Consider the following 10,569-nt stretch of genomic DNA (forward strand, 5'->3'; position numbering starts at 1 on the left):
TCTCGGTGTCGTTTGCTTACCGAAACAGGGAAAATCTCGCTGTGCTGCTGTGTGGAATTTCGCACAAAGATCGTGACGGCACCGTTTTCTCTTTCGGCCGTATGGCTAGAATTTCTCCCCCGAAACATCATCCACCAGAAGGTGAATGGTGACGCTGCGGCCCATCGCTGTACGAGTGGTTTTCCTGTGCGGAAGCGGCATGTTTGCGGAAAAATCACCACCCATCGTTACTGCAACAGCAAACAGACACGTACGGATGCTCATATTCAATCGCGTGGCACCACACCAAGGTTTCTTGCTTTCGTTCGATTCGAAACGAATCGTGCGGACGATTGTGGGTAAAATGGAAAAATGCTAACGAAAGAAAGTGTCATCTTTACCGCGCAAGTCTAGGCCATCGTAGGGTTTATCGTGACCTTTGTTTGGTTTTCCTTGGGTGGCATTGATGCCACTAGCTAAGCCCGGTTCCGTCAGCAGTGAAAGCGAACATTGTCACTGTCCGCGCTTGATGGAAGGTGGAAGATATTTTCCCTTGCGATTAAAGCCATTGATAATCGATCCAACAAGGAAATAATTTTCCTAACATATAAATTAATGTCCAACGAATTACGATAAACATGTGTATGAGGGAATGCTTCAACTGTTTCCTGAATAAACTAATTAAGAGCGAAACCTTCTATCTCCACGGCGTTGTAGCACTACAAGCACCCATTAGCGATACTTTATGTCGTATTGATTTAGCGCATTTCATTGCTGATCTCAATTTTCGAGTGTCATCAAATCTAACTGCAAATGCCCCGGTTCGCGGATACGATCGGTTCCCATGCATGCGAGCGCATTTCCTTCCCATTACACTACACGGAAGGTGATTTTTGGACGACCGTTAATGAACAAACAAAACTGCCCGAAAGCCAACAGGCATGCAACAGCACCACCTCGCGTTGTGTGTATGTAATTTTTGTTCCCCGCGCTCTGTTATTTGCTTTCGTTCACAAAAATCATCGATCGTTCACCTGGCGGTTGGATACAAACCGATTAATATCGGAACACCCGTTAGATCTCGTTACCTCGTGGTCAGCGCCTCAGTAGGGCACGAACGTTTCCACTTGCCGAAAACCGATCAACATTGGTAGAAATTGGGAAATGACGATAGGAAAGGCTATTGCATGCGTGATTTCGAATTGTTTTCAAATGTTTCAATACAAATGTGTAGCTCATATCATATGTATCATGAATGTTATGAATGTTTGTATTTTATGTGATTTTTGTATAAAATATGTAAGCGTTGTAAGCGTTCAATGAATGTTTCTCATTCATCACGTAATCACCAGTACCAGTACCGAGAGTCGCTTCTAGATGAGAATGGACCGCATTCGGAGCAATTTTTTTAAGAACATTTTCTAAAAAAATCTTGAGAACCAAAATTCGCTCAAGTCCACGTTTAATTCGCATAGCAGTAATAGAAATCTATTTTCTGGAGCTCTTTGAGCTTCTTTCTTACTCATAAATTCGGTAATCTCTTTTCCAATTCGCCCATCCCTAGCAACGTATTCTTCTAGATTTTTAGGATAGTTCAATTAAACCAGCTTCATAATGAAAAACTTGAGGAAAAATATACAATCAGCATGTTCGACCAACTCCAATAATACTTTATGTATTTTTTCACGGACACATCAACGCCATGCCACGCACCGGAGCTTGGCGAGTCTTATCCGATGTACGACACTGTGAGTTCGTCGTAAAACTCATAGAGCTCGCCGTTGTAGCGGCTTCTCCATTGTCCTCCCACACATACGGGGCCATTAATCCTTCTGAGCATCTTCCACTCGAACACGACTAAGCGGGATTCGTCAGTTTTGGAAAAATAAACTCCTTGTCTCAGAGGCGTATGTGAGTACTAGAACTACATGAGCTCTATATAGTTCTAACTTCGATCATCGGAATATATATAGTCCCAGATTCGATCACCTATCTGTGCATCACTCCTGCGTTAGCCGGACCGTTGGTGGTGCTATCCGCGGTAGCAAAGAGCCCTACATCCCCCCTCATCTGGCATGTCAATAAGGAATTTCTGGTGGAAGTTCGGAAGTTCGGTCTCTTCATCAAATAAAAACCACAAACCAACGTCGGATTATACTTAATTGTGTCTATTGTTATGTTTAGGATCTACACGGTACGCTATGTATTATTCGTTAATAAAAAAAAACAGTCTTTATACAACCAACATCCCTATACGTTTTGCAAACGCAGCTTATTAGCATTGCATTTTTTAACGATTGGTCGACCATTTGGTGAACACTACGCTTAAGGAACTTTTTGATTGATGCCTCCGCCAGGTATACCGCTTCCGCTACCGATCGTCCCCAATGCATTACTCAGCATACCGCCACCTCCCCCTCCTCCTCCACCTACACCGTTGTGCTGCGTAATTCCGGCACCGTTTTGCTGCTGCTGCTGTTGCTGACCTATCGACGTTGGCACATTCACGTTGCCACTGCTTGGACCGTTGTTGCTGCTACCATTATTGTTGCTACTGATGCCTCCAACACCGCCAACTCCACTGTTGGCACCACCGTTGTTGCTGATGGTGTTTCCATTATTGCTACCATTATTACTACTGTTGGGCATGATGGCTGGTTCGTTCGATAGCAGCGTGCCCTGGACTCCGCCACCGACCGGCTGTCCCCCAACCGCCAATCCCGTAAGGCTGGTTGTGCCAAGTGCCGTAAGCCGCGTGCGCCGACGGGTGTAATGCTGCCAGAGCAGGATGGCTTGATCGTCGATAAATTTGCAGCACTGTGCACTTACGATTTCACGCCGGAAGTGTTCGTATTGTAAAAGATCCAGAAAGTATAGACACATGGGAAACTTGAGGTATTTCGCGTATTCGGGTTCCTTCCAGTACAGCAGATATTTTAAGTAGTTTACAAAAGCAGCATCCTTAAAATATCCTCGTTGCGCTAAAACTAACCACAAAAGCAGACAGAGTTAGTAGTAAATTCGAGGTTGGAAATTCACAGGTTGGATTTTATCACGATACTTACAATGCAAATAATTCGGATTGGCCAAACATTGCACGAACTCTAGCTCAACCTGAAATCTTAGCTTTTGCGCATCTTCCGATTCAACCGGCACTGCAAGATAGATGAATCCGTCAGGAGTAAGAAAAAAAGACACACGACGTACGTGCAATTAGTTTCGTGTCGTTGCGGATTATTCGAAATCGGCACCGATAGTATACACAGGAGGCAAAATACAGAGAGTTAGCTATACTTGTACCGATTGTGCATACCAATATTTGGACTGGGTTAAGTGCATTAGCAAACATAGCTAGAGAAAAGTAGAAAACTTTTTGAAACACAACTTTCTGTATAGAGCAAACAAACATACAATACACTAGTCGTTACTACATCGTTAGATTTAAGTTACATTTTGGTGCATATCGTTAGGATTAGTTACAAAAAAATAGATAGTAGATAGAAACATAGAATAACATAAAGTACTTACATTTACCCTTCCCGACCATTTTATTAGCCATCGCGTTTAATTTTTTTTTATCTCGATATGTATGTGTGTTGGGTGTAATTTGGACGTGGGTATGTGTGTATATATATATGAATGGTAAGTGCTTTATCTTTACTTGTACGAAAATATACTTCAAAGGCTAGGTGGGTCTGCAGTAAATGACCGTTGTTTTAACGATATAGAGTAGTGTGCTGGGTTTAAATCTATACTGGATCTCTAATGTTCTAGGACTTTCCAGTTTGAGCAAGGTAACAGAAAGAAGCTAGAGTTCAAAACGACAACGAAGAAATAAAGGAATACAGCAGCGGGACCACTGATGCAGCGTTTCCGGTAATATTAAGCACAAATCGATGTCTAAAAAAAGACGAATGACACTGGGAGTCTAACGAGAGGGATATAATAAGGGAAGGAGTAGCGCTATTCACTTGCTATCCGCTTCGTTACGCCGTTCATAAGCTAGAGCAGCAAAATATGTGGGCGATCATTGGACAAGAGGAAGAGAAAAGAGAAAGAAAAAAACAAATAAAATCAGGAGCATATTATTTACAACATAACAGGTACGGTGCTAGAAAGGAAATACATATACCACTGTGAGGTTTATGTACACTATCAACAATGAGTGGCAAGCTTTCCACCATCACCGATTTCTGTAAGGCGTTGGGATTTGAGGCACAATAATGAGTGCAATTTTGATTCGTATTCGCTTGTGCGAATGGAGCGTTTCCTGAAGCTGCATGATGATGGAAAGATTGCCGTGTGATCTTTACAGGATTCGTGCATTTACCGATTTGGAAATCTACTTTCATAGAAAACCTTGAACTGTTAACACCCGATCAAATGGGGAAGCTTTGTACCAGGTTCGGTCCAAGCTATGTCAACAACACATTTAACATAAATCCAGCCGGCACGGTGTAAGGTGCAAGGCGCAGTAGCTACCAGCGGAACGCACCGTACCGGTGGCCAGGAAACACAACAATTTCAGTAATGGGGGGGTAAGTTCTATAGCAAGCTGGCTACGCAGTTTGTGTTCAACATATTCAAGGTACGAATTTCATCAGCAAATTGCAACGAACGCAAACCGAACAGGTACACATAAATGGAACGTACAGAGCTTGGTGCAAAAATTTGTTCACTAAACACAGGAAGAAAAATAGAAACGGGTTGATTTATGATCTCCACACAGGCAACCGTACTCACAACCGTATGGGTTCATGATAGATTTTCGTAGAAAGCGCAATGCTCGCCCAGCACGATCGGAGTTTGGGCGTGTGTTTAATCCAGAATTAATGTGAACCCCCGCTGACGAAAGGATCGTTTTCCATTGATATTTCAGCACACACGCACTTTTTTCCTTGCCGCTTTTTGTCGTCCTATCTTTTTGTTGCTTTTTGCTGCGTTTTGACGCGTCAAACTCGCTTGATTTTGTTGGTTGTCAAATTGACAGCAAGGTTTTGACAGCATTATAAAACTGGACGAATTCGTTAAAAACTTGAATTGTTTGACAGCAGTTTCGCCAAAAATACATGTTTCAATATTTTTACCGGAAATACCTTAACGATTTGGAAGATTGGATTTATACATAAAGCACATAAATTTAGCAAATAACACGAAATGTTTACTTTCGTGTGGATTGAAAATGTAAAAAAATGATTTGCTTCTGACTTTATGTACCTCGGTAGTTGTTGGGACACGACCCCTGCAAATAAATCATTGACTGGAGAAGAGAGAAGAAAAAAGACAGGAAAGCCAAGTTTAGAAGCAAATTTTCATCAGCTCAGTTTCGAAAGTGGAAAGGATTTTTCTTGCTCGGTGTTTAGATTAGTGTTGTATAGCTGCACCGTGTTAAGCTCGTCGAAATCATGATTCACAATCGGCGGATGTCCTAGTTAATGCTGGTTCGTTTGTTGTGCAGTGTGTTTTACGAAACAGTAAACAAAGGATTTCCTGCGCTAGCCAATGCCTACTGGTGGCAGTCCAGATCAGCAGCATCTTGCCTGAATAAAGCCAGCTCCACAGTGTCAACTAACTGGAGCAATATCTATCCCATATAAGGGTATACGCACGCGAGGCTGAAGGACAACGACACAGCACAGCAAAATGCCTCCGTATCGCTATCCCACAAACAACTTTACGTACGTCAGTTCCTGCGTAAAGTACATGATATTTCTGCTCAACTTCATATTCTGGCTATTTGGTGGATTGCTGATCGGTATCGGATTTTACGCGTTCGTTGACAAATGGCAGGCGACGGGATTGATAAAGTTGGAAACGTTCTACGACATCGTACTGAACCTGTCGCTGGTAATGATCATCGCAGGAGGCATCGTGTTTGTGGTTAGTCTTGCTGGTTGTCTCGGTGCGCTACGCGAAAACACCTGCCTACTGAAGTTCTACTCGCTCTGTCTGCTGATCTTTTTCCTTTGCGAAATGGCCATTGCCATTTCGGCGTTCGTGTTTCCGCATAAGGTAAACGCGGTGCTAGAGGAATCGTTTACGGACAAAATCATCACCACCTATCGGGACGATCCAGACCTGCAGAATCTCATCGACTTTGCTCAGCAAGAGTTCCATTGCTGTGGGCTTAGCAACGAAGGCTACCTGGACTGGGGCAAGAACGAGTACTTCAACTGCTCATCACCGAGCGTGGAAAAGTGCGGCGTACCGTACAGCTGCTGCATCAACGCGACGGACATTTCCTCCGGACTGGTCAACATCATGTGCGGCTACCACATCCAGCAACAGTCGGTGGCCGCGGCTAGTAAAAAGATCTGGACCAATGGTTGCATCGAAATAGTGCGCGTTTGGGCCGAGCGGAACCTTTACGTGATTGCGGGCATAGCGCTCGGGGCCGCCATCAGCCAGCTGTTCATCATCTATCTGGCCAAAACGCTCGAAGGACAGATAGACCTGCAGAAAAGTAGCTGGTCATAGTGAATTTACGTAGGGTGGGGAGGTGGTGGTCGACCAGTATGATCAGCGCGAACGCAGCAACAACGGGCGGGAAGGCCAGAAAATCAGAAAACAGAACAAAAATTGCGAAGCACAATAGCGTGTTTTGTCGTACAGATCTGCGCGCTTTGATCGAGACAGCACACATACACACATACACACATTATTTCCTCATTCATCGTTCGCAGCATTCCAGCATAAACCGCAGAGCGGTGGTAGCAATGTGCCACCACCGCACTCTGCATTGCGCTAAAGATGTGTCCGCTTTCCATTTCCTCCTACCCTACCTGGACTGACGCACCCACAAGCTCGAGAGATCGCCTGTGGTTCATAGTTTGCGCAAAACTCAGCGCTTTGGTTAAGCAATTAACTTGACACATAAAGACAAGAGCGGTGAACTTCAGTGTTGTGTGAAGAAACATATTAGCTAATTCATTTTTTTTAACAACCGATGCTCTTTTGTTTGTGAAATTTATAGAAGAATCGATTCCAACTTTAATCAGTAGACGACTACAATCACTTCCTTTCTTTTAAGTTAAGCATCTGATTCGTGCTCGCGGTTTCTGAGTGTTCATATCATTTCAACCCCATCCGCATCACTCACTAGTTTCTAAATGTTCATTTTACCGGCGAATAGGATGTAGTGTTGTAGCGGTGCAAGAGATTCCAAGGACAGCGATCGATTTTCCTGCACAAGAACGACTGATATGCACAAGAACAAAACTGGATGATAATGTTACGGCAAAGGCAAGAACAATTACTATGTATTTACGTGTAAACTAGACTGTTCAACCTTAAATCGTTTGCAAAACTCCTTTTTGGCTTTGCTACATACCGAGATAGCAAACAAAACAAAAACGTACTCGCGTATCTCATTAACAATCTCAATTGCTCGTGGCTGAGTAGCAGTATATCAAATTTAACTTTTAACAAGCGGAAACGCGCAATGCATTTCGTGGCGTATCTTCCTGATGATGTGTAGCAACATAGATAACGTGTGTAACAACAATATTCCAACTTCCATGCAAGCCAGTAGAAGTCGACCCATGCATAGACTCGCTGGTGTCGGCACATTATTGATTCCATGTTTTAAGATACACACTACGACGCGAGATAGTCAAAACAAGGAATGAAATTGAGAGACGAGGTTCAAAATCGGAAACGTAACGACTGTGCTGACTTTAAAATACTGTAAGCCAATTCTATGTCATATATTTGTAAAGCTCAATAGAATTGTATTAAATAGGTATTTGAAAAAGAATAAAGGAACTATAAACCGTGTCATACAGCATACCCACATGGAAACGATTTGTTCTTTTGCTATGGTGATCACACTGGATAAAAATGTTATAAAAGAGAAGGTTTCATATTTATTACACGGCCTCAAGGCCCTTGCAATGGGCTTTGGGGAGAGTTGATTGCAATGAAGAACAAATTTGAAAACAATCGTTTGTATTATTTACAATACGCTCCTAAAACTTCCACTCACGCGCGCGATTGATCGTCCTCACAAATAGCATATTTATACCGACTCCGATGTCAGGATGGTTAAATTATATAAAGTTTGTTTTCTTTTGTACCATGATGCAAATTATCAACCACTATCTCCGCCTCCTGTTGTTTCGATGGTTGTCCTTTTCGTAATCGTTACTGTTCCGTCCACTGCTGCTATCGTAGCGACGGCGATTATGCGAATCGTTGCGATCGTGCTTATGATCGTAGCGATCGTCTCGAGAATATGGTTTTTGGTGATGGCGATCACGATAGTGAGATCGATCGTTATGCAGCATTTTCGTGCGCAACGAACTCTGCTGCTGGTTGCCATCGTCTAACGGAGGGAGTTCTGCACCAAGAAGTTGCTGGCCCAGCTGAGCTAACAGCTCCGGTGTAAATGCATACTGCGATCCATTCAGTGCCATCGACATCGCAGACATGATGTCATTTTGTCCGTGTAATGTATTTAATCCGTCCGGACTTTTATTCGACGATGTATTACCATCCATCGACTGATGCATTGGAGGAAAGTGCACTGGTACTGCATCGTTGGAAAAACGTTTGCGCGTGTGGCTGCTGCTACTGGTGCTAGTGCTACCCGATGGATAGTTGAAATTCGTTTGAGACAAAGCATTGTTAGCGTTGGATCCGTTGCGAGTTTTTCTGTGCAGTGTGAGCGGACGTTGCAGAAGCGCTGTGCCCTCGAATATGTTCATCGCATACTCCACACTGCAGGCGTGTTGGAACGTAATGAAGGCATAATTGCGCTGACGTCTATCTGCATCTCGGGGAATCTTTACGTTTTCCAGTGGACCAGCCTACCACACAACGGAACAGTTTGATTATTTCCCAAGAATATGTAATTCGTACACTGTAATCATCTTACCTGCAGAAACAACTCGTACAGCAACTCTTCGGAAACACTTTCGCTTAGATTTCCACACCAAAGCGTTCTCTCGTCTTCGCCCATGGTTGTGAGACGGTTTGATTGCGAATGGCTAACGCACGGGGAGTTACCAATAAGTGCCTACTTTAACCAAAACCACAGGCTGCACAAAATGTACAATTATACAAAACAAGGAACACTGAAGGCGGCTAATATCGATTCAGCGCGAAAACAAATGGTTTGCGTTGTTTGTTTCAAGCGATTATAAACTGAACGCCATTCGGTCGAGAATTGTTTTGACATTTCCCTTTTTAACCCTGTACACCTCTATTTCAGCCAAGGTGTATACATTTAGATAACTCTGGATAACTTTACCTCCTCAATTCATATACCTTGATTCTTTCGTTCGATCATGGTCCATCTGACGTTTTCGTTCCGTCTTCGATATGCTTTTGTTCGCGGATGTGTTCTTTCGTTAAAAGTTGATTTAAATCGTCAATAACAGTTATTTTTCCGGTTTCGCTCTTTGCTCTTTGCTCGTTTGGTACAACATTCACAACTCCCGAATTTTAGTAAGATGGTATTAAAAAAACCCAAAAATACAATATAATGTAAAGTGTTTCAAGTGTAAAACCCATATATTTCATACTCATTTCATGTTCCGTTTAGCTGTGAGCCTTAACCTAATGGGCATTTTACATTGTGGTTTGATCTTCATCCGCCATCAGCGGTAAGATAAAGTATTCCACAAAAATGTGCGAACTATCATTGTTTTCTATCATCACTTGCAATCCCAACAAACCTTCACTGTTGGTACGCAGCGCCACTTTCGATGCCAATGCTAGCGTTCGCATGGCTAACCGAAAGTGATTAAATTTGTATCGATTACGGCTTGCATCGTTGCAGCTGAAGGTGATAAGCATGTCGCTAGTGTTGGATATTTCCACACTAGTTTCCGAGTGTAATTCTCCGAACGAATGGAACACTAAATGTGGCGCATCGAGTGAAATGGCCACTTCCATCTCATCACAATTGCGGTCCATCTCGCTCAGCAGGTGGAAAAACTCCGCACCTTTAACGTTGATTTTGCTCACTATCTGCTGTTCGTCTTCAAAGTCAAGCTCCATACAGTCGAACGGATCCATGGTTCGCACTGAACATTCCGTAATAAGGCTATCCTCGCCGTGCTGCTCCAGAATCACGATCAAGGGTGCTCCAGTGCCCTTCTGGATCATTTTAAGGCTCGAATTGTAGTCCCCACCGGTAAACATGCTTAAACAGTCGGTAAACACCTTCAGATTTAATCCGAACGCAATAAAAGGCTGCGTATCGGCCGCAGTGTCTGATGACGGTTGCTTAGCCATAGCAAGCTTAAACTCCGAAAAACAGGCACGGGTAATGTATGCCGATGCCTGGATACTTTTTGCATCTTCCACGATCACCTTTATACCATCGTTGCTTAGCTGCACGATTGAGTTCTGAAAATCAAACAGAAAAACAGAACATTTTAAATACATTGAACCGCTTGTGCTCTGTATTAACACTTACATCGACAAAATTCACCGCTTTCATAACATTGTACAGCATGGAAAAGTTGTTCAACACCGCTTGAAATTGTATCTGGCTAAACTGCGATTGGGTTACCATTTTGGGGTTCAAAATAATCCCTTTGCTAAACAAACGCTTGGTTCTTTGCATCAAACTGCACAGTAGCG

General features: G+C 43.2%; 4 protein-coding genes across 5 annotated transcripts; 1 reads left to right on the forward strand and 3 right to left on the reverse strand.

Moving 5' to 3' along the window:
- Positions 1–2,126: 2,126 nt before the first annotated feature.
- Positions 2,127–4,907, reverse strand: LOC128310264 (mediator of RNA polymerase II transcription subunit 31). 2 transcript variants are annotated; one of them, XM_053046864.1, is made up of 4 exons: positions 4,723–4,907; positions 3,508–3,981; positions 3,045–3,134; positions 2,127–2,966 (listed from the first exon to the last, which is right to left on the reverse strand). In XM_053046864.1, exons 2-4 carry the CDS (start codon positions 3,536–3,538, stop codon positions 2,305–2,307), a joined length of 783 nt encoding a protein of 260 aa, XP_052902824.1. In that variant the 5' UTR covers positions 3,539–3,981; positions 4,723–4,907; the 3' UTR covers positions 2,127–2,304. The 2 variants fall into 2 exon arrangements, with proteins under 2 accessions (XP_052902824.1, XP_052902825.1); XM_053046865.1 differs by having other exon boundaries at positions 4,633–4,907.
- Positions 4,908–5,261: 354 nt separating this feature from the next.
- On the forward strand, positions 5,262–7,139 carry LOC128297097 (tetraspanin-33-like). The gene has a single exon (XM_053032661.1). It carries the CDS (start codon positions 5,623–5,625, stop codon positions 6,454–6,456), a length of 834 nt encoding a protein of 277 aa, XP_052888621.1. The 5' UTR covers positions 5,262–5,622; the 3' UTR covers positions 6,457–7,139.
- A 622-nt stretch (positions 7,140–7,761) lies between these two features.
- On the reverse strand, positions 7,762–9,123 carry LOC128297098 (RNA-binding protein 7). Its single transcript, XM_053032662.1, has 2 exons — positions 8,855–9,123; positions 7,762–8,786 (listed from the first exon to the last, which is right to left on the reverse strand). The coding sequence occupies exons 1-2, from the start codon at positions 8,936–8,938 to the stop codon at positions 8,076–8,078; spliced, it is 795 nt and encodes a 264-aa protein (XP_052888622.1). The 5' UTR covers positions 8,939–9,123; the 3' UTR covers positions 7,762–8,075.
- A 426-nt stretch (positions 9,124–9,549) lies between these two features.
- Positions 9,550–10,552, reverse strand: LOC128299838 (cell cycle checkpoint protein RAD1). Its single transcript, XM_053035955.1, has 2 exons — positions 10,403–10,552; positions 9,550–10,332 (listed from the first exon to the last, which is right to left on the reverse strand). The coding sequence occupies exons 1-2, from the start codon at positions 10,550–10,552 to the stop codon at positions 9,550–9,552; spliced, it is 933 nt and encodes a 310-aa protein (XP_052891915.1).
- Between the last annotated feature and the right edge of the window lie 17 nt (positions 10,553–10,569).

The sequence above is a fragment of the Anopheles moucheti genome, chromosome 2 (assembly GCF_943734755.1).
Source record: "Anopheles moucheti chromosome 2, idAnoMoucSN_F20_07, whole genome shotgun sequence".
Classification (NCBI taxonomy): domain Eukaryota; kingdom Metazoa; phylum Arthropoda; class Insecta; order Diptera; family Culicidae; genus Anopheles; species Anopheles moucheti.

What these genes read in the sequence shown, in the direction of transcription:
- LOC128297097 (XM_053032661.1), top strand. Translation starts at nt 5,623, where the DNA reads ATGCCTCCGTATCGCTATCCCACAAACAACTTTACGTACGTCAGTTCC.
- LOC128299838 (XM_053035955.1), bottom strand. Translation starts at nt 10,552, where the DNA reads ATGCAAAGAACCAAGCGTTTGTTTAGCAAAGGGATTATTTTGAACCCC. An exon ending in AAGCGGTGAATTTTGTCGAT is followed by an intron (nt 10,333 to 10,402) that starts GTAAGTGTTAAT and finishes TTTGATTTTCAG; the next exon opens with AACTCAATCGTGCAGCTAAG.
- LOC128297098 (XM_053032662.1), bottom strand. Translation starts at nt 8,938, where the DNA reads ATGGGCGAAGACGAGAGAACGCTTTGGTGTGGAAATCTAAGCGAAAGT. An exon ending in TGTACGAGTTGTTTCTGCAG is followed by an intron (nt 8,787 to 8,854) that starts GTAAGATGATTA and finishes GTTGTGTGGTAG; the next exon opens with GCTGGTCCACTGGAAAACGT.
- LOC128310264 (XM_053046864.1), bottom strand. Translation starts at nt 3,538, where the DNA reads ATGGCTAATAAAATGGTCGGGAAGGGTAAAT. An exon ending in AATGGTCGGGAAGGGTAAAT is followed by an intron (nt 3,135 to 3,507) that starts GTAAGTACTTTA and finishes TCTATCTTGCAG; the next exon opens with TGCCGGTTGAATCGGAAGAT. An exon ending in CAATCCGAATTATTTGCATT is followed by an intron (nt 2,967 to 3,044) that starts GTAAGTATCGTG and finishes TTTTGTGGTTAG; the next exon opens with TTTTAGCGCAACGAGGATAT.